Here is a 21,283-nt window from a genome sequence, read left to right as displayed (position 1 = left end):
CATCTCACTTGATGAGCCTTCAGGAAAACAAATTAGAGAGTCACAGGAAGACTACAGAACAGTACGTTTCCATCTCATAAAGATTTTCCCAGTCTCCTCTGGATTTGGGAGCCCATAGGAAGAACAGATAAAACCCAAGTACATGTGGGTAACATAATGTCAGTCCATAAAGCAGAAATGTGCCTTAGGATCTAGGAGAATTCCATTCAGAAAAGATAATGGCGAGGAAGCCATTTGTTGATGGAGAGAGGACACAGACCTCCTAAAACTGTCAAGTGGCACATTTGGGTCACACATACCATCCACACCAGATAAACGGCAATTTCCAACTGATGTCCAAAGCTTTCCTTCTCTGAAGCTCAGGGAAATTCTTTTTTCTTTTTTTCTCCTCATCAGATCAGATCAGATCAGTTGCTCAGTCGTGTCCCAACTCTTTGCGACCCCATACCAGGCCTCCCTGTCCAACACCAACTCCCAGAGTTCACTGAGACTCATGTCCATTGAGTCAGTGATGCCATCCAGCCGTCTCATCCTCTGTCATCCCCTTCTCCTCCTGCCCTCAATCCCTCCCAGCATCAGAGTCTTTTCCAATGAGTCAACTCTTTGCATGAGGTGGCCAAAGTACTGGAGTTTCAGCTTGAGCATCATTCCTTCCAAAGAAATCCCAGGGCTGATCTCCTTCAGAATGGACTGGTTGGATCTCCGTGCAGTCCAAGGGACTCTCAAGAGTCTTCTCCAACACCACAGTTCAAAAGCATCAATTCTTCGGTGCTCAGCCTTCTTCACAGTCCAACTCTCACATCCATACATGACCACAGGAAAAACCATAGCCTTGACTAGACAAACCTTTGTTGGCAAAGTAATGTCTCTGCTTTTGAATATGCTATCTAGGTTGGTCATAACTTTCCTTCCAAGGAGTAAGCGTCTTTTAATTTCATGGCTGCAGTCACCATCTGCAGTGATTTTGGAGCCCAGAAAAATAAAGTCTGACACTGTTTCCACTGTTTCCCCATCTATTTCCCATGAAGTGATGGGACCGGATGCCATGATCTTCGTTTTCTGAATGTTGAGCTTTAAGCCAACTTTTTCACTCTCCACTTTCACTTTCATCAAGAGGCTTTTGAGTTCCTCTTCACTTTCTGCCATAAGGGTAGTGTCATCTGCGTATCTGAGGTTATTGATATTTCTCCCGGCAATCTTGATTCCAGCTTGTGTTTCTTCCAGTCCAGCGTTTCTCATGATGTACTCTGCATATAAGTTAAATAAACAGGGTGACAATATACAGCCTTGATGGACTCCTTTTCCTATTTGGAACCAATCTGTTGTTCCATGTCCAGTTCTAACTGTTCTTCCTGATCTGCATACAAATTTCTCAAGAGGCAGGTTACTTTCAAATGCTCCAGTGCATAACTGTTTTCTTTCATGGGTTGGTCCCTTTTCAAGAAAGAACCATACACATTGGGAGGTGGTGTCACCTATGCTTCTGAGAAAGCTGATAATCCAGTGTTTTAGGGATGTGTGCGATTTTGACATTAACAATAGTTTTCATCTAAAATTTGTCTTTCAAAAGGACTCTGCCAAAAAATACAGGCTGAAGTCAAAGTCACGTGGCTTTTTTCCTAACCAGGAGAAGGCAATGGCACCCCACTCCAGTACTCCTACCTGGAAAATCCCATGGGCGGAGGAGCCTGATAGGCTTCAGTCTATGGGGTCTCGAAGAGTTGGATACGACTGAGCGACTTCACTTTCACTTTTCACTTTCATGCATTGGAGAAGGAAATGGCAACCCACTCCAGTGTTCTTGCCTGGAGAATCCCAGGGACGGGGGAGCCTGGTGGGCTGCCGTCTATGGGGTCGCACAGAGTCGGACACGGCTGAAGCTACTTAGCAGCAGCAGCAGCAAATGACCTGAAGTAAAACAATCAACTGAGAAATAGTCATTTGACTCTTGAAGAATCTGGGATAAAGCAGGGTTACCATTTATCACTACTGCTCCCCGTGGCAGGAGCATTAGCAGTGGTAACTACCGTTTCCTAAGAACCTGGGCTGTGCTGGCCACTGTGCCAAAGGCCACACATCACTTCCTATAAACCCTCATGGCAATCCTGTATGGATACTGATGGAGATTTAAGGTAAAAGGGTTAAAGGTAGGATCCAGGTTAGGACATGAGAAAACTTGCCAAACATCACACAGCTAGGAAGTATCCATTTCCAAGTCCAGGTATGTTAGGTTCAGGAACTTGGACTTAGTTTTAAAAAAAAGAATTAATTGAGGTGACATTCACATAAGATCCACTATTTTCAAGTGAACTGTTCCATGACATTTGTAATGCTGTGCAACCACCACCTCTATCTAATTCCAAAATATTTCCATCGCTCCCACTAAAACCCTCATCCTTTAAGCAGTTTCTCTCAGTTCTCCCCTTTCCACATCCCCTGGCAACCTCTAACTTCTTTCTGTCTCTATGGATTATTCTGGATATTCCATATCAATGAAACCTATAATATGTGGCCTTTACTGTCTGCATCTTTCACTTATTATGTTTTTGAGACTCATCTACTTTGGAGTATTGTGCTATTGGCACCTAGAACTTGGATTTTTACCTCCCAGCAAGGATGCTATGAGGGAATTTTTCAGGTCCAGCCATAGGAAATGGCAGATCAACTTGTGTCCATTACTTGTGTCACTCCTATCCTTCCCTGGGAGCTTCCAGATCCACACTGAACACTATGCTGCCAGTTTAGGATGAAGGGCATGTAACACCTTGCACAAAAATATCTTAAAGAATTTAGGTTGGTGGGATGGTATTACTTGGTAATTTTTAGACTTGCTAGGATAAAGACACCTGGAGGATATGATATATTTGGAAAGCTTAGGCTTCTTTAAACAAATATATGTTACTAAGTAAGCCATATCGCAGTTGACGAAATTGTATATACTTTTCCATATGCCCCTTCAGAAACCAGGTATTTTGCATATGATTGATTTTAGAAAGATTCTGAAGCTGAGATTTGTCCATGTAATAATATCAAAGTGTGGTATAGTTACCTGAATTGTACTGGCAGTTTTCAAATTGCAATTTCTTAAAAATTCCTTAAACACAGTAGCACCCCTTTATCTGCGGAGGATACTTTCCAAGACCCCACTTGGATCCTTAAAACCACAGATGATGCTGAACCCTATGTATAGTGTTTTTTCTTATCCATATATCCCTATGACAAAGTTTATTTCATAAATGAAGCACAGTAAGTGAACCACTATAACTACTACTAACACAGAACATGACATGACAACAATATACTGTAATAAGGTCTCTTCCAAAATATCTTACTATGAATATTTGATGTCTTTTCCAACTTAACTAAGCATCTATGATGCACTGTGGTCTTAACTTTTGTGGACTGAAGTGTCACAGCAAAACTATTAAGAATTTCTTTTTCCTTCACAGTTTCACAGATAGAAGATTTGCTCTTACTATAGGTTTCAGCAGCCTCAGCACACAGTTAATTCTTCTTTCCTTAATAAGCTGAGAACTTTCACCTTCTCACTCAAAAGACGTCTTTACAACTTCTCTCTGGCATACCTACATGGCCAGCATCACTACTCTTGTGCTTTGGTGTCATTACAAGGTAAAAGAAGAGTCACTTTGACACTGACGGACAATCCATCTGATAAACTAGATGGCTACTAAGTGCCTAACGAATGAATACGCTGGACAAAGAGGCAATCCAAGAGACAGAGGGGATGACAGGAGATTTCATCACTCTTCTCAGAACAGCACACAACTGAAAATGTATAAATTATTTATTTCTAGAATTTTCTAATATTTTCAGACCATGGTTGACCACATGTAACTGAAACCTTGGAAAGTGAACCCATGGATAAGGGGGACGGGGGGCTGCTGTTTTGCTTGGCCATGTAGTTTATGAAAAAACAAAAATTTACAGCCCCTTAAAATATACATCTCTATGTGAAACAGGACAAATAAAGTGATATATTCAGATCCCAAAGAAAGCGAAATTTCCCTGAGTCAATTGAAATCTGTTCTTTCAACCCTGTGCAATGATCCTATATACCTGGGACATTCCTCAGTCTAGGCTCTGCACAAAATATATTCTTCAAATGTATTTGTTTCAAGAAGTAGAACATGTTTGACATAATTATTTATATCTAAGGTCCAGAAAGAATGAATAATCTGATTTTCTGTTTAAAAAAAAGATGAGCAGATAAGTCACATGTTCTTAAATTACTTTTTGGCAAAGCAACGTCTACATTCGCATATGCTTTCAAACACTTGAAAGCTGTGTGATCCTGAGAATTCTTAAAAGTTCCTGAGTCTCAGTCCATAGATTTCTAAAATGAGGTTGGCAATACCTATGCAGGATTGGTTTGAACATTTGGGGAATATAATGTGGGTAATACTCAACATCAGTAATAATCAGAGTATGGAGAGGATGAGATACAACTTTGTTTACAAAACTAGTGAATCTTATAGCTATCACAGTATATGTTTAAGAAGTCTGTGACCAGAGGGAGTGGAAAATGGTACAATCCTTCTGGATGGAAAATTTTCAACTTGATATCAAGAGTTTTAAGTATTCACATACTTGAATGGAGAAATCCTGCTTTAATAAAAAAATTTTTTCCTCTATGGATGTAATCAAGAACGTCGACAAATGTGATAGGCAAGGGTCTATACAAATTTCTAAATCTAATATTCAATACCCCTTTTTGTGTGGGATTTTGTATTTAAAAGAAAAGAAAGAAAGAAACTTTTTCATCTGTTCTTAGCTTCCAAAGTGTACCTTATTAGGAGCAGGTGTTTAGCAATCATTCTCTCATGTACTATCCTCATAGGTCTATCCCAAACTCCTTCCTTCCAGATAAAGAGGTCAAATAGTTGTAATATTGATAAAATTAGGAAAATATGCTCCAAACTTGGGCACGTGTGCATGCTAAGTCACTTCAGTAGTGTCTGACTCTGTGTGACCCTATGAACTTCAGCCTGCCAGGCTCCTCTGTCCATGGGATTCTCCAGGCAAGAATACTGGAGTAAGTAGGTTGCCATTTCCTTTTGCGCTGGTCAAATAAATTACAGTACATCTAAATGATGGTAAATGACCATAATTTCAAGTGGTGTATTTTGGGACTTTGAATATATATATTGCCTTCACTCTCCCCTGATAAACCACTGAAGTAAAGGTATAGAAGTTAAGCAAACAAACATAAAATTTTATATGAGTGAAAAGGATGGGAGGGAGCATCACTATTGTATGAGATATTTCAACAAATTTAAGAATGACACCAATGGGATCATGTCGATGGGCAAAGAGGTCAAGAAAGCTGAAGCACAGGATATTCTACAAGGACACTGACAGGAAGTGGATGCCAACTGGTCCATTTCACCTTCCCAAGAGTCTTTTTAGACTCTTTAAATTTTTTTTAATTTATTTATTTTTTTAAATTTTTGACCACACTATAGGCAGCTGTGGGATCTTAGTTCCTCAATCAGGGACCAAACCGAAACTCTTGGCAGTGAAAGCGCCAAGTCTTAACCACTTGACAGCCATCGAATTTCCAAGCCTCTTTTCTTAAAAATCAATGGTTAACAGAGAGACAGATCTTAGAATAGAAGTAGGAAAAAAGCTGAAAGATCAAATGTTGCAATATATACTGCTCTCACTAATTTCTACTAAAAACTAGAAGAAGGTAAAGTTCGCTTTCAAATTTCTAAATGGGAATGATGTTAAACCTAGAATTGTGTGTGTGTGCATGCTAAGCTACTTCAGTTATGTCTACCTCTTTGCGAACTGTAGCCCGCCAGGCTCCTCTGCCAATGAGATTCTCCAGGAGAGAATACTGGAGTGGGTTGCCATGCCCTCCTCCAGGGGATCTTCCTGACCCAGGGATTAAACCAGTGTCTCTTAGTCTCCTGGATTGGCAGGCGGGTTCTCTACCATGAGAGCCACTTGGGAAGCCCCAAACCTAGAATTGTATACCTAGTCAAATGGTTAATCAAATATGAAGGTATTTTCAAACTGCCAAAGATTAAGTTTACTATCTATGTTTCTTCTTCTTCTTCTTTTTAAATATTTATTTTATTTATCTATTTGGCTGTGCTGAGTCTTACTTGCAGCACATGGGCTTAGTTGTTCCGTGGCATGTTGCCCTTAGTTTCCAGACCAGAGATTGAACCCACATCCCCTGCATTGGAAGGCAAAGTTTTAACCACTGGATCACCAGGGAAGTCCCAAAGCTGAGCTATTAATATTAAAACAAAAGCTATTAACATTAAAAGAAAGAAGACTCCAGGCAGTGAGAACAGGCTTGATGTCTAAGAACTGAAAAAAGTTGCAGTGTGGTTAGAATATTATCTGGTAATTTCTAGATGAAATTGGAAAAAGAGGCACAGGGATTTACAGGCTATGGTAGTAAAGTGAATCTTATTCTGAGTTCACTGGGAAGCCACTGGGGCTTTAAGCAGAGCAGTGACAAGACTTCAGTATTCCCGTAGCTGGGCAGAGAAAGCACTAAAATGAGCTTGGAGGCTGTTCTGGGGATATTGGAGGAGATGGCGGTGGCCTACACTAGGGTGGTGCCTACAGAATTTGAAAAAAGTGAATGTATTTGAGAGCTTTTCTCCTGATAGAATGAGAGGGCTTGCTGATGAAGTGCAAGACCCAAGGTAGCTGGGGAGGGAGAAAGATCAAAGGAAAACTTCTGTTTCTGAATTGAATAACTGGTGGGCCATTTACCTGATGAGAAAGGCTGAATGGATTCATGGACAAAGCTGGTTAGAAGCAGAAGTCAAATTCATTTTTTCATTCCTTCCCACCACCCCCCCCCCTTTTTTTTTTGGCTGCCCACTGAGGCATGTGTGATCTTAGTTCCCTGAGCAGGGATTGAACCTGCACCTGCTGCATTGGAAGGCAGAGTCTTAACCACTGGACCAGGCAGCCAGGGAAGTCTCAGAAGTCAAATTTGTTTTTGAAAATGCTGTTTGAGATGCCAATGAGATATCCAAGGAGAGAAGCCTTTAGCTATACAAGTCCATTTCCTACTCCAGGGGAATCTTCCTGACCAGGGATAGAACCTGCTTTGCCTGCATCTCCTGCATTACAGGAGGGTTCTTTACTCACTTAGCCAGGAGGGAAGTGCATTGAAAATGCTGTTTGAGATGCCAATGAGGTATCCAAGGAGAGAAGCCTTTAGCTATGCAAGTCTGGAATTCAGGGAATAATTTGGGCCAGGATATGTAAATTTAGAGGTCATTTCCTTCTAAGTGTCTTCATTTCAAAGCAATATATTTCCAAGGCAGTTGTATTCATTCCAACCTCTCTGATGCTGAGAGTTTCAATCAGTTGTTTAGGCAGGCTTTTCTACTATCTAAGTTCTATATCAAAAATCTATTGCATCAAAATGTTTTATGTCCAAAGGAAACAAATAAAATGAATGAAAAATTAACCTGTATAGTTCATAAGTTTGGAGATAAATGCATTTCTTGCAATGAGGAATTCTTGGCCTTAAACAGTCACATCTCCATTGACCTGAGAGTAGGAATTAGGGCAGTTGTACTTTTAAAAGAAATGTGGACTCTGTGCCCCACAGAAAGAGGCAGAGAATGAAATGCAGAGCTCTCTGAGACTGGGTCAAAGCCATGTAGGGATTAATGAAGGTGTGGATGTTTTTCCTCTGCATTTATAAAGGCAATCAAACTGAAAAAATGCTCAGGAAAAATGCACACTGCAGCAGTCTCCAGAACATCAGTGGTACCAAACCTGGAACCCCAAGTGCTGTCCTTGTGAGGAGCCTACTTACTCTAATAATTGGAGGTCAAAGCCCTTACCAGGAAGGGGACTGGATGGCACAGCTTATGGGTTAGACCCACCTCTCCATGAGGACTGTGTGTGAACCGCCCTTGGTCCTCATGGACAGTATATCTGATTCTAGGAAAGTGACAATGCCTTTGACCTCAACTTCTGCCCCTTCCTGGGAGGCTGAACCGATAAACCAGCCAGAGGCTGAGAAAATGCAGAGTTAGAAGAGGAGGAATCTGCCCCAGGTTCTAGTCATACATGATGACATCTGACATCCACAGCCTCTACTCAGTGAGAACTTTCTGTATGCCAGGCCTGGGGCTATATTTGTTATCTACATGGTATCCTCACAATAACCTTAGATAGGGTTTTTTGGTTGTGTTTTTTTTTTTTTTTTTGCATTTATTACTGCCTTTTATCCTTATATCACAGAAAAGGCACATGGAGCTCAGAGAGGTTATGAAATGTGTAAAGGGCACACAGCAGACACACTTACAGCTGTGCTGACTTCATAATCATTGTTTTCGAGGAGTGACACAGTAGGGAGGTTAAGAGTGAGGCTAGGGAGCCAGAGGGTCTAGGTTGACATCCTTGTTCTGTCATGAACTGAGTTAGTCTCCTTGGGTAATTCATCATCTGTGCCTCAATGCTTCTCTGTGAAATGGGGGTGATAATGGTCCCTACCATCTACAGTTGTGAGGATTTTAAAGCTTCTTAGAACAGGATCAGGCACACAGTAAGCCCTCAGCACACACCACCTGCTGCTGTTACCTCTCCTTCTATGCTGCAGTGCTGACCTCAGCACCCCAGATTCCTCAGCTAGGGGCCTTGTCTCCAGTTCATTTCAGTCCCAAATGTCCCAGGACATGAACAGGTGAACTTCATTTCAGATTCATGACAGCAAGCTGGGGACAAAAGTTTTAACTTCTAAAACTCTTTAACAATCAAGGATAAGATTATTTAAAGGAAAAGGGAGGAACTCTTTTTTTTTTAAAAAAAAAGTTCTATTCTTCATTTTAATTAAGGAGAGTTTTGTTTTCAAATACTAATTCTTTTTGTAATTTTTATTTTATATTGGAGTATAGTTGATTAACAATGTTATGTTAGGTTCAGGTGTACAACAAAGTGAATTAGTCACACATGTACACGTAGCTATTCTTTTTCAAATTCATTTCCCATTTAGGTTATTATAGAACACTGAGCAGAGTTCCCTGTGCTATACGGAAGGAAACTTTTTTTAAGCACATGGGACATAATAAGCACTTTTCAAATAAATAGGTAGGGAGACAAATATGTTTTCCTTTTCCTACAGATAGCAAAAGGGAGGCTAAGGGAGTCTGAACGATTACCAAGTCACCAGATAAGTACATACTCACTATATCCGACAGCATCATAATGTACACCAGAAACTAACTTTTTACTAGATATGTTAAAAGGAACTTTGGAAACATGAGACTTATTTACTTACTCAACAAACACTTCCTATTGCCAAACACTGTCATATGTGCTTTGCACATTTGATTCATTCAGTCCTTAGGATACGGTCAGAAGGTCATGGTCCCCATTTGTAAAATGGGGAAAACCGAGCGACACAGCAGGGAAGTCACTGAGCTAAATGGGTCGCAGAGCTAAAAGGAGCCAGGATTTAAAGCCAGAGAGACTTGCTCCAAATTCTGAACCTTTGCCAACGGGCCATGCTGTTTCCCAGTAAAAAGAAAAAAGCAAAAAAGAGAATTATCTAAGTTGAAAAATAAACTCACGGGTCTTGGAGTGGAACATGCCAAGGACAGTTTCAGATTTCATCTTCTGACAGTCTATGCCCTCTGTCTTTCTAGATCACAGTGCTATCAGATTTCTTATGCAATATGCACTCCTTACTACCTCATCTTTTCACACGAATTTGTCATAGACCGCCTATTTCCTTGTAGGAGGTCCTGGAAACATAGCCCCATGAATATATTCTGATTCCTCATGTTTCTGAGCCAGGCAGTGCTCTCCAAATCTTTCTTCCCTACCCGGCCAGAAAGGAATGAAGCCTTCACTGTGTTCTCTGCGGAAAGTTATCTGGTTGAAGGCACAGGGAAGGCCCAGTTCCTGGTGTGCCAGAAAATTCCTCCAGCTAGCCCTGTGTCGTGTTTTCCATCTGTGGTTTGAGGCCCTTCAGTAATAAGACCCTGACTATTTCATCTCATCTCCTCTTAGAAACCATCCACGACTCTGAGGCTAAAAACGGAATCTACCCATTCCATGCAAACATCACAAGCTACTTTAACTACACACAGCATTCGAGCTACATTTCTACAATCCAGACCAACTTAATAATGTAAACAGTTGCAGGAAACAGAGGTAGCCAAAAACATGTGGGAAACCATAATGAATATTCAAGTAATGGGAACATAATATCACATCATCATGAGGGAAGGGACTTCAACATTCCTTTTTTTTTTTTTTCCAGAACTCAATGCACCTCACATCTCCATGATGTATTTCTAAAGCAATGAAACAACATATTGCTCAACTTCACAGCAAACTGGCCAAGGATCAACACTAAGGGTTAAATTCATTAACAAAGCTGGCCAGTCCAATCATGATGGAAGCAAGAATGAATACAATTAAAACTAAATGTGTAGGTCTTTTCATCTGCTGTGCTTTTTAAATGTCTGATATGGGTGTCAACTTTTTTAAAAAATCAAGAATACTTAAAAGCAAACATCTGTTTTATAATATATGAAATGCTATATCAAAAGTTTTTATTTTGACTTCTTTGGCCCATTGCTAAGATACATGCTGTAGATATCATTTAATCTTCAAGGCTTACTAGTGCAATAAGAAGCCAAATTTCATTTTTCTGAAAATAATGATAGCTCCAGTACCAAGTTATTTCACAATTTCCCCTCCACTGCTTGAACTCATCATCATAACAATAACAATATTTTTTATATGGCGCCTCTCAGCATAGCATCCAAGGCGCCAAATGGAACCATACAGTTAGAACACATTAAACCCATTAGATGTGAGATAAAAACAGATAAAGCCATTTCAACTAGCATGGAATGGTGGAAAAAGGCCATGGAGAATAAAAATGGCTCTGGATATCTTGAACAGAAGGACTCAATCGATGACACTGCTTATGCGGTCAGGCATCCCAGAAACTCCAGGCAACACGTGGTGTGTACCACCAGCTGGACGAGTCACCCGTCTTACCCAGAGATCAGAGGCACCATGGATCACTACTGCTGTAACAGAATTTATTTTGGGACTCTATAAAGATAACTAAAGTCCCGCTACCTATGAAGTAAGATTATGTTTTCAACTGTCTGTGGTTCTGTGGTTGTCATCAATGTTCAGATGTCCAGCTTCCTTGTTCTAGGACCATGATAGTGTGAGATGTCCTGATCTCTTTGATGCTGAGTGAGGTCATGTGTTGGCCAACAAACTGTGAATAGGAGGGATATGTATGCCCCACCTCCAGGTCAGAACACTCAGTTGCTGACATAAGACCACCCGGGTCTCTCTGGTATAACAGCTCGGCAATATGTGAGATAATGACTGCCCGCCAGCCCTTGCGAACCATGATGAACATGGTGTATTAGCAGGGAATCCACTTGAATTACTTTAAACTGGTGTTATTCAGGAATTGTCACTACACTATATGACAGTTATATATGACATAGCCTATGGAGACTGATTCTATGTCTCAATTCTAATACAGAGACTTATTTGCCTGGACCAGAGCAGAGATTCATACATCTAGTCCCTCAGCACTCCTTTCAAAAGTATTCAGTTCAGATTTTCCAAATACTTCTAAATTCTCATTTTGTGTGCAGTCAATTTTGACCAGTGAAATGATGAGAACAGCTATTATTTATTGAGTACTCACATGTGTTAGGCATTTGGTGGAATGCTTTTCATATATTACCTTGTTTGATAGACTGAATGACTTTAAAAAGTAGGATGCTTATTATACCATTTTATCAACAAAGGAAAGTGGGGTTAAGTAACGTTATCAAAATGACACAGCCAGTCAACTAAAGAATTCTGTTAGAATTTAGGCTGGCTAAATACAAAGTGCATGCTCGTTAACACTAGGATATATTTCCTCTCTGCATAATGTGGGAGAAAATCTGTTCTCATATCAGTGGCTGAATAAATACCATTCTTTGGCAGATGGTGTTATAAAGCAGTACTGTATTATAAATACTTATATATTTCATGATTGCTAATCCATTAAGGCATTTATCTTTCATTTGAAAAAGAAACAGGGTAACTTGTATTTGATTTATCTGTCTTGTTCCAACCCACTGAAATGTCATAGTAGATTATCCATTTCCTGCTGGAAAAAATATATGGCCCATAAGGAAATGCTATTCATATTCATTAGCAAACACGCCATCTCCCCTCAAAGTGAGCTACCCAAACTTTAAGCTAAGGTCTCAGAAAAACATCAGGCTTGAAGAAACTCCCCCCGGAATGATTTTTTCCAACATTTGTGTTTGCTTCTAATTATTTTCAACACTTCTGAAAACGCTAGGAAGGGTGAAGAAACACCTTGCTGACAATGTGCTCTTTGCCAAAATAATCAATCCTCCAGCTTCTCTCGCCTTCTAAAATTCTAATATTCAATACAAGCTTTTTGGGCACATGCCCAAGATTTTGTTTGGTTCGACTTCACCATGGAAAACAAAATTGGTTCAGCTGAAGTCTGTAGCCAGAACATTTTAAGCTTCATAGACCTTCAAAGTGGTGACCTTCTCCTCACCTCCCCTGCTTCTGCGCTCCATTAAGGAAAATACCGGAAGAAGTTTCCAGGCAGAGCAGCCAGATTGCATTTCGGTTCAATTTTGAGAGGAGGAACTGAACAGAGCTCAAGCAGGTGGTTATTTGTGGCTCTTCCCTCAAATGAGCTTTGAAAAGTTCTTCTGTAAACCTTGGAAAGTCTTGTAATTTAATAAAAATTGCTTGCGCTTTTTAACCTTTTATCTTAAAGGAATCAGTCATATCAACAATATTCTTGTCTTATCCAAGTCTCTGAGAGCACACAAATCACAATCACAGTCCAAGCAAATAGTGGATCAAGAAAATTACGTCCTCAAATCTGCTGCTGAGAAAACAGGTTGCTCAGGATTCATTGCAAGACTTGATCTGAGCTTTTCTGATTCACTTTCCCTCTGTAGTCCAGATGGGAAGATTTTAGGCGAAGGTCCTTTCCCTCAGTGTCCCTATTTCCATTTTGGTATCACCAGCCTCTCAGGTGGCTCAGTGGTAAAGATCCCGCCTGCCAATGCAGGAGACATGGGTTCATACCCTGGGTCGGGAAGATGCCCTGGAGAAGGGAATGTGTTCTTGCCTGAGAAGTCCCCTGGACAGAGGAGCCTGGTGGGCTACAGCCCATGAGGTCACAAAGAATGGGACACAACTTAGTGACTAACAACAGCCACCCAATAACAACATCCCAATCCTCAGTCTTACCTTTGAGACATTGCTACACCAGCGATCTTGTCTCTGAACTATCCCTCACACCTCTCCACACTTTTGATCTTTTCTGCCACCTCCTTGGTCCAAAGCATTCTGAAATAGAAGGACCACTTGTCCAATCTTTCCCCCTAGATGTTCCCTCTAGGCACCCTGCACTCATTCTGCCCTGGACTGGATGCTGTGTGGGTCCTTGTGCCCACCTAGAATGCATATCGGTTTGGTGACCCTGAAACCCACATTATTCTGAAAATTCTGTTCAGGGTAACTTGATGCTGAGCTTTCCTTCTGTTTTTCACAGTGCAAAGGAACATCTCTATTCTCTGACTCTCTATAACATTTGATTTATTTCTCCTTTATAGTTTATCTCCGTGTCTAATAGTGTTGCCTCTTGGGATCCTTTTTGAGACCAGAATCAATATTTTGCTCAACTTCAACTCCACACTGCACCTACCACACTAATTGTTCAATAAATAGCTACTAGAAGTATTAGACAAAAAAAAAAAAAAAAACCAAACAACAACCAACAACCTAATATGGCTTAGATGGTAAAGAATCTGCCTGCAAAGCAGGAGACCTGGGTTCGATCCCTGGGTCAGAAAGATCCCCTGGAGAAGGGAGTGGCAACCCATTCCAGTATTCTTGCCTGGAGAATTCCATAGACTGAGGAGCCTGATGGGCTATATAGTCCATGGGGTTGCAAAGAGTCAGACACAACTGAATGACTAATACAACAACTCAAGTTGCAAGTATAAAAGAATATGATACAGCAGGAAGTATTAGACAACAAAAAAAAGACCTAATATATTCTTAGATTAGAAAACAAGAATACTAGAAACATGAAATACAGAATGAAGGAGACATGCAAATTAATATATTTTGCCATAGATATCCAAATGGAGTCATCTTGATGCTCCTCTTCCACTGACATCCCATGTCCAACCCATCAACAAATCCTTTTGGTTCTACCCTCAAAATACATACAGAATCCAACACTTTTTACAACCAGCTTAACCTTGGCTACCATCACATCTTGCTTGGATTTCTGTGAGGGCTCCTATCAGCTCTCCCTGCCTGCATAGCTTCCCTGCAATATATTCTCAAACAAGGCAGCTGGAGTCACCCTTTAAAAACATGATTCAGATCAGGCCACTTCTCTGCTCAAAATTCTTCAAAGCTATACCTTTGTAATTTTTGATGGCTCAGAATTTTGTTGAAGGATAGCCACCTCCAGCTCCCTAATAGCAAAAAAAATATTTTCATACTGCTTTTTAATCTCAAAAGGAATAATGAATCCAATTGACTTTTTCATTTCTGCATCACCTATTTCCTTGTAAGCACTTTGGATACACATCAGACTTTAGGACTTGTCTACTTGTGTACCATTTCAAGGGAACTTTGGTGTACAAACATAAAAAAAAAGAAAGAAAGAAAAACTCTACACTCTGCAAAACTTCCCCTCTTTGACTATTGACAATGGGCTGTTAGATTCCTAATAATCCACTAACCTTCGCACTATGAGGTTACCCCTGTGACATCTCCTCCTGCCCTCCTCCCCTTATTTACTCTGCTCCACTGCACTGGTTTTCTTACCCAGGCAGGCTCATCCTTAGGGGACTTCACGCCAGCTCTTCCTTCCGCCTGGAACATTCTTCTTTCTGATATTTACAGAGATCATTTCCTCAAATCCTTCAAGTCTTTCTCAGTGAAGTCCACCCTAAGCACCTTTAACATCTTAACCTGCCATTCTGACCTTGCCACTTCCAGTTCCTCTTACTCTGTTCAACTTTCTCTTTCTTCCGTTGTACTTATCAAATATGTCTACCATTCTTTCACTCCCTCTGCTAGAATGTAAGCTTCACAGAGGCAGGGAGCTGCGTCTGTTTTCCTCAACAAATATTTGTTGAATATGAATGTGTGTATAAATCAGTGATATAGTGTAACAAGGCTTTGAACTCAGTTCTCAAGTTTCTAAAAGAACGAAACTCAAAGTGTTCATACACTCAGACCTCAACACTCTAGAAAAATAAATCTTGTCAAATGGAGCCAAAAGCAAGTTGAAGCAGTATTGTTGACTATGAAACCAACTTGCACTTATGCTCCTCATGAGGACAAACACCTGCAATGTTCTGCAGATGAAAAATTCCAGGAGCTGTGTGTCAGTTTTTAGTACAGAGACTCATAGAGCACGTGAAAACAGGTGTTCAGGAGTATTTTTAAGCTCAATGAGGGCAGGAATCATATCTGTTTTGTTTGCACTTCCTTGTTTAGTTGCTTCAGTTGTGTTGGGGTCCATGAACCCCTTGGACTGTAGCCCACCAAGCTCCTCTGTCCATGGGATTTCCTAGGCAAGAATCCTGGAGTGGGTTACCATTTCCTTCTCCAGGGGATCTTCCCAATCCGGGGACTAAACCTACATCTCCTTCATCAGCAGGCAGTTTCTTTACCACTGAGCCACCAGGGAAGCCCCTTAATGCTCAAAATATATTTGTTACATGAAAATAGGATGGAAGAGAAAGGATTTCTATTATTTTCAGAAATAAATAAAGCAATAAAAAGTAATTTTGTTGTTCACACAAAGGAAGGTTTTACTACCTGGATATTGGTACCATGATGCCAAATTTTACCTTACTTTAATTTGTTTAGAAGTTAATTTTTCATTATGACAATATTATGTGGGACTCTATGAACAGTGTAAAATAGTTCAGAAAACATGGTCAGATGTTAAAAAATTGTTTCTTGTTCCTCTTTGGAAGGACGTCTTTTGGATTTTTAATGACTACTTTTCTATTTGGAAAACAAGTCTTGGTTATTTATATGAGACTATAATTTTTACAAAGGCACATTAATTTAATTTTGTTTTCCATGTTTCTCTTTGCTAGTGGGTGTTGCGAATTTCACATAATAATAGCACAGCTCTATTGTGGTGTACAAAGACTTTCCTATTGATTGTTTCCCCTTTCCCACATTCTCCTTATTAGCTCTTTAGATTTCTACTTACAAAATGTCATGCTGACTCTCAGAAATGAAATCTCTGGTTATGTTTTCCTAGAATCTTCTGAATTACTTAAAAGTATTTAATACACATAGAAAAAAGGAATAACTACTGAATATCTGAAATGTTGTTTTGGCTTTTTATAGTGTCATTGTAAATGTGAAGACAGTTATTTTACCTTTTTAAATATTTATTTATTTATTTGGCTGTGTCAGGCCTTAGTTACAGCATGTAGGATCTTTCATTGCAATGCACTGACTCCCTAGTGGTGGCATGAAGGCTCTCTAGTTGCTCCATGGCATGAGGGATTTTATTTCCTGGACCAGGGATAGAACCTATGTCCCCTGCATTGCAAGGTGGATTCTTAACTACTGGACCACCAGGCAAGTCCCATACTATTTTATATATTAATTAAATACACAAGTAATATTCTTTCCCCTCCTGGAACTCTTTGCAATTTCCAAGAACACAAACTTGGTTCTCTTCTTCCACTAAGGGTGGGATTGGCTAATGTCTGTGAAATATGTTAGGATATCCTCAGTAGCTTTAGCATCATTCCTTCCAAAGAAATCCCAGGGCTGATCTGCTTCAGAATGGACTGGTTGGATCTCCTTGAAGTCCAAGGGACTCTCAAGAGTCTTCTCCAACACCACAGTTCAAAAGCATCAATTCTTCGGCGCTCAGCCTTCTTCACAGTCCAACTCTCACATCCATACATGACCACAGGAAAAACCATAGCCTTGACTAGATGGACCTTTGTTGGCAAAGTAATGTCTCTGCTTTTGAATATGCTATCTAGGTTGGTCATAACTTTCCTTCCAAGGAGTAAGCGTCTTTTAATTTCATGGCTGTAGTCACCATCTGCAGTGATTTTGGAGCCCAAAAAAATAGTCTGATATTGTTTCCACTGTTTCCCCATCTATTTCCCATGAAGTGATGGGACCGGATGCCATGATCTTCGTCTTCTGAATGTTGAGCTTTAAGCCAACTTTTTCATTCTCCACTTTCACTTTCATTAAGAGGCTTTTGAGTTCCTCTTCACTTTCTGCCATAAGGGTGGTGTCATCTGCATATCTGAGGTTATTGATATTTCTCCCGGCAATCTTGATTCCAGCTTGTGCTTCTTCCAGCCCAGTGTTTCTCATTGGAAAAGACTCTGATGCTGGGAGGAATTGGGGGCAGGAGGAGAAGGGGACGACAGAGGATGAGATGGCTGGATGGCATCATTGATTCGATGGAAGTGAGTCTGAGCGAACTCTGGGAGTTGGTGATGGACAGGGAGGCCTGGTGTGCTGCGATTCATGGGGTCGCAAAGAGTCGGACACGACTGAGCGACTGAACTGAACTCAACTAAACTGATCCTCAGTAGATGCTGAATGAGAAGACGTTCTTATCACATTGGAACTTCATTAATTTTGCCTGAGTAACAATCCACCTTAAGTAAATGAAAAATATGAAACATATCAGTTCTTACAAATAAATTAAACTAGGCCAGAGATGTCTTGTAAATCTATAGTAAAAGTACCTTAATAATACACACAAGTGGATTATAATTAGTAAATCGATTCTTCGCCACAAAAAGAACTTCTTCTGTGTGTCAGTGTTTTTATTTTTAGGAGCAGTTGAAAACATTTCCTGTGTAATCATAATTAAGCCAACAATTCATTCATGGATTTTATTTTTTTAAGAAAGCACAAAGATAAACCTCAAAATGATCATCTAAATATCTCAGTGGCCATAGATCCCAATTAATGAGAAACAGATTTAAAACATTACTGTTCTTAAGTCTCTAAGTTCACAAGGTCCATAAAACCAGACCCGGTCCCAGATAATGAGTTGTAGATTATTATGAGTAAGAAAGTCCTTGCTGAGTGGGGATATAGAGATAATTTATCTTCTGTATCCTTTAAAAAAGTAAGAAATACTCCAATGAAAAGGTTCCTATACATGACCCTTGACTCCCATGAAAGAAAAAGTCTAAGGAATAATAAGTATAAGAGTCCTTCCTGGATTAAAATTTCTCTGAACATTTTTATACTTTAAAATTACACTAAGAGGTATAAAACTGTTTATGTAAGGAGAGACTCCTTTTCTTCACTAGAAAAGGATCGAGTGGTTGATACTCTACGTAAGGAATGTTACAGAGTTGAAAACATGCAAATACATAATACATATTTTAAAGATAACCATAATTCTGTTTTCTATGAAACAGAACATTCAGGAAACATTGAAGTGGCCACCCTAAGACTTCCCTGGTGGTCCAATGGCTTAAGACTCTATGTGCCCAATGCAAGAGGCCTGGGTTTGATTCCTGGTCAGGGAACTAGATCCCACACATCACAACTAAGATCTGATGCAGCCAAATAAATAAACAAATTTTTTAAAAATAAATGAATAAAGTGAGTCTGATTGCCCAGCCCAGTGGTATGACAGTGAACGTGCAGCAAACCCCACAGACCATGTTTGAGAAAGTTCTGGGCATCCTTTTGGGCAAAATCCAGGAGAAAGAAACATCTCCAAATCCCTGTTTTCTTTAGAAAGAAGAGGTATGCTTGTTTACTCCATCCTTGTTGGTCAGAGCCATTTTGTCAAAGACAAGACAGATGCCTCCTGACATAAAGGTCTTCCTATGTCAATTTTCCAGCTTGACAAGTCACAGTGCATATTGCTGGGCCTGGCCTTATACCTACTACATCAGAATCTTTGGAAATAGGGCTTGCTATCTAAATTTGAATAAGCATTAAACTTGAATCACTAAATTGGAAAAGTCTTACTACTTCCTGGCTACTTGCCTGGATTTGGGCAAATTACTTAACCACTTTTAGCATCAGTGCCCTCATCCATAACATTGAGAATGATAATAGTATCTAGTTCAAAAGTTAGTTTGGAAAATTAAATGAGAAAATGTTTGCCAAGCATTTAACACAAGACCTGGCAATAATTAACCCTTGCAAAGTGTTAGTTCTTCTAATTTGTCTTGTAATTAACATTGCAGGGTCTGAGGTGCAGGGGCAATGAGAATTGAGCTTCTGCTTCATGATGGCCAACAGGGATTCAAACTCATGTTTAGGATCTAGTCTGAAATCTAGTACAAAAAAACTTTCTGAAGGGAGATTGTTTATTTTACCCTTAAGGAAATGGACAGTGAAAACTTAGAAACTCATTACATAAAAAACAATACCTTAGATTTCCATTTCTATCACTTTCCTCCCAAGTCTTTCCTCTGGCAACTAAAATCTCTGGACATAAGGCAACAAAAAGTACAGAGAAATTCTGATCAGTGGAAACAAGCAGATGACTGCCAAGACCTTGAGACTTGAAGAACAACACCAAGGAGATTCTTCTGGTTTCCCTTATAGCCTCCTATGCATTCTGGACAGGACACTACAGATGCCATCAGTCCCAAACCACTAACAAACACAGACAAAAGAAAAGCCAAGAAAAAGTCTATTCCTCCTAGCCAAAAGACTAGGAAAAGGGTGGCCTGCTGCTGCTGCTCCTGCTAAGTTGCTTCAGTCGTGTCCGACTCTGCGCAACCCCATAGACAGCAGCCCACTAGGCTCCTCTGTCCCTGGGATTCTCCAAGCAAGAATACTGGAGTGTGTTGCCATTTCCTTCTCCAATGCATGAAAGTGAAAAGTGAAAGTGAAGTCGCTCAGTCATGCCTGACTCTTAGCAACCCCATGGACTGCAGCCTACCAGGCTCCTCCGTCCATGGGATTATCCAGGCAGGAGTACTGGAGTGGTTTGCCATTGCCTTCTCTGAAAGTGTGGCCTAATAAAACCTAAATATTGTTGTCAATATCAGAAGTATTCTGGCCAACAGCAATGACAGAGACCCTTCTGTTACCCTGTCTTGTGGTACCGCCATGCTTGGGGCCAGGCTGAGAACTGATCTCTCCTACCACCTTCACCCCAATGCCACAGAAGCAGGCAGTGGCTCTCTGATTTTCCAGCTGTGTAATGTCTCCAAGATCAAGGGTGAACAGATCTATTATTCCTCACTCAGTGGGACAGATGACAATCTAATTTCTCTGCCAGGATAGTGTCATGGAAATCTGGAAGTAAGCTGAGTGGGGTCAGAGAACCCAGTGGGAGCCTGACCATACACACTAACTTGGCCTTCATGCTACACCTCAACAGAAGGATAGCCTGCTTAAGAAAGAGAAGATTGAATAGGAAGCAAAAATCTCATGATATAATGTTCAAAATGTCCTGGATACAATCAAAAACCTTGCATTATAATGACAACCAGTGAAATCATAACTTGAATGAAAGAAGGTAACCACCAGCTGCTAATGACAAGATAAACTAGCTGTTGAAATTATCAGACAAGGATCATAAAATAGACATCATAAAAGTGCTTTATGAATAGTCATGGATTCTCTTAAAACAAATGAAAAATACAAAACTCAGCACAAGTAGAAATCTTTGAAGAGAACCCAATGCCGATTGTAGAACTGGAAGATATAATAATCAAAATAAAAACTTACTGATGGGCTCAACAGCAGAGTGGAGTTCAGAGGACGGAGTCAGTGAACTGGAAACCAGATCAATAGAATTTATCAATCTAACAACAGACAGAGAATGTATTTGACAAAAAAAAAATGAAGAGACAATAAAGACAATAATAAAAGAGTTAACATTTCTATCACTGAAGTCTCAGAAGAGAGGGAAAGTGTGGAACTTTTTGAAAAAGTATTTGAACAAATAATGGACAAAACTTTCCAAATTTGGTGAAAGATACAAATTTATAGCTGTAAGAATTTGAACAAACTCCAAATAGGACAAACTCATAGAAACTCATGCCAAGACAAATCATAATTAAACTTCTGAAAACAAAAGGCAAAGGAAAAATCTTGAAAGCAATCAGAAAAAAAAAAAAAAAAAGCAGATTACCTACAAGGGGAAAACAATTAGAAAGACAGGGGATGTATCATCAGAAACCATGGAGGACAGGAGAAAGTGGTGCTTTTAAAAATTACTGAAAGAAAAGAA

The 21,283-nt window shown here is 39.9% G+C and overlaps 1 protein-coding gene across 4 annotated transcripts in view; it reads right to left on the bottom strand.

Moving 5' to 3' along the window:
• The window catches only part of SUGCT (succinyl-CoA:glutarate-CoA transferase), a 787,630-nt gene that overhangs the window by 5,528 nt on the left and 760,819 nt on the right, over positions 1–21,283 (bottom strand). The window contains exon 14 of one of the 4 annotated variants that reach the window (XM_070369346.1): positions 17,534–17,720. The exons of the other annotated variants lie outside the window; for them this stretch is intronic. Within the exon in view, the coding sequence (XP_070225447.1) occupies positions 17,695–17,720 (26 nt within the window). The 3' untranslated portion in view covers positions 17,534–17,694. Of the gene's footprint in view, positions 1–17,533; positions 17,721–21,283 lie in introns of those variants that run through there. 4 annotated transcript variants of the gene reach the window in all.

Source organism: Bos mutus, chromosome 4, assembly GCF_027580195.1.
Source record: "Bos mutus isolate GX-2022 chromosome 4, NWIPB_WYAK_1.1, whole genome shotgun sequence".
NCBI classification, from domain to species: domain Eukaryota; kingdom Metazoa; phylum Chordata; class Mammalia; order Artiodactyla; family Bovidae; genus Bos; species Bos mutus.
Note: the sequence above shows the minus strand (reverse complement) of the source record. Positions and strands in the feature narration are given on the sequence as shown.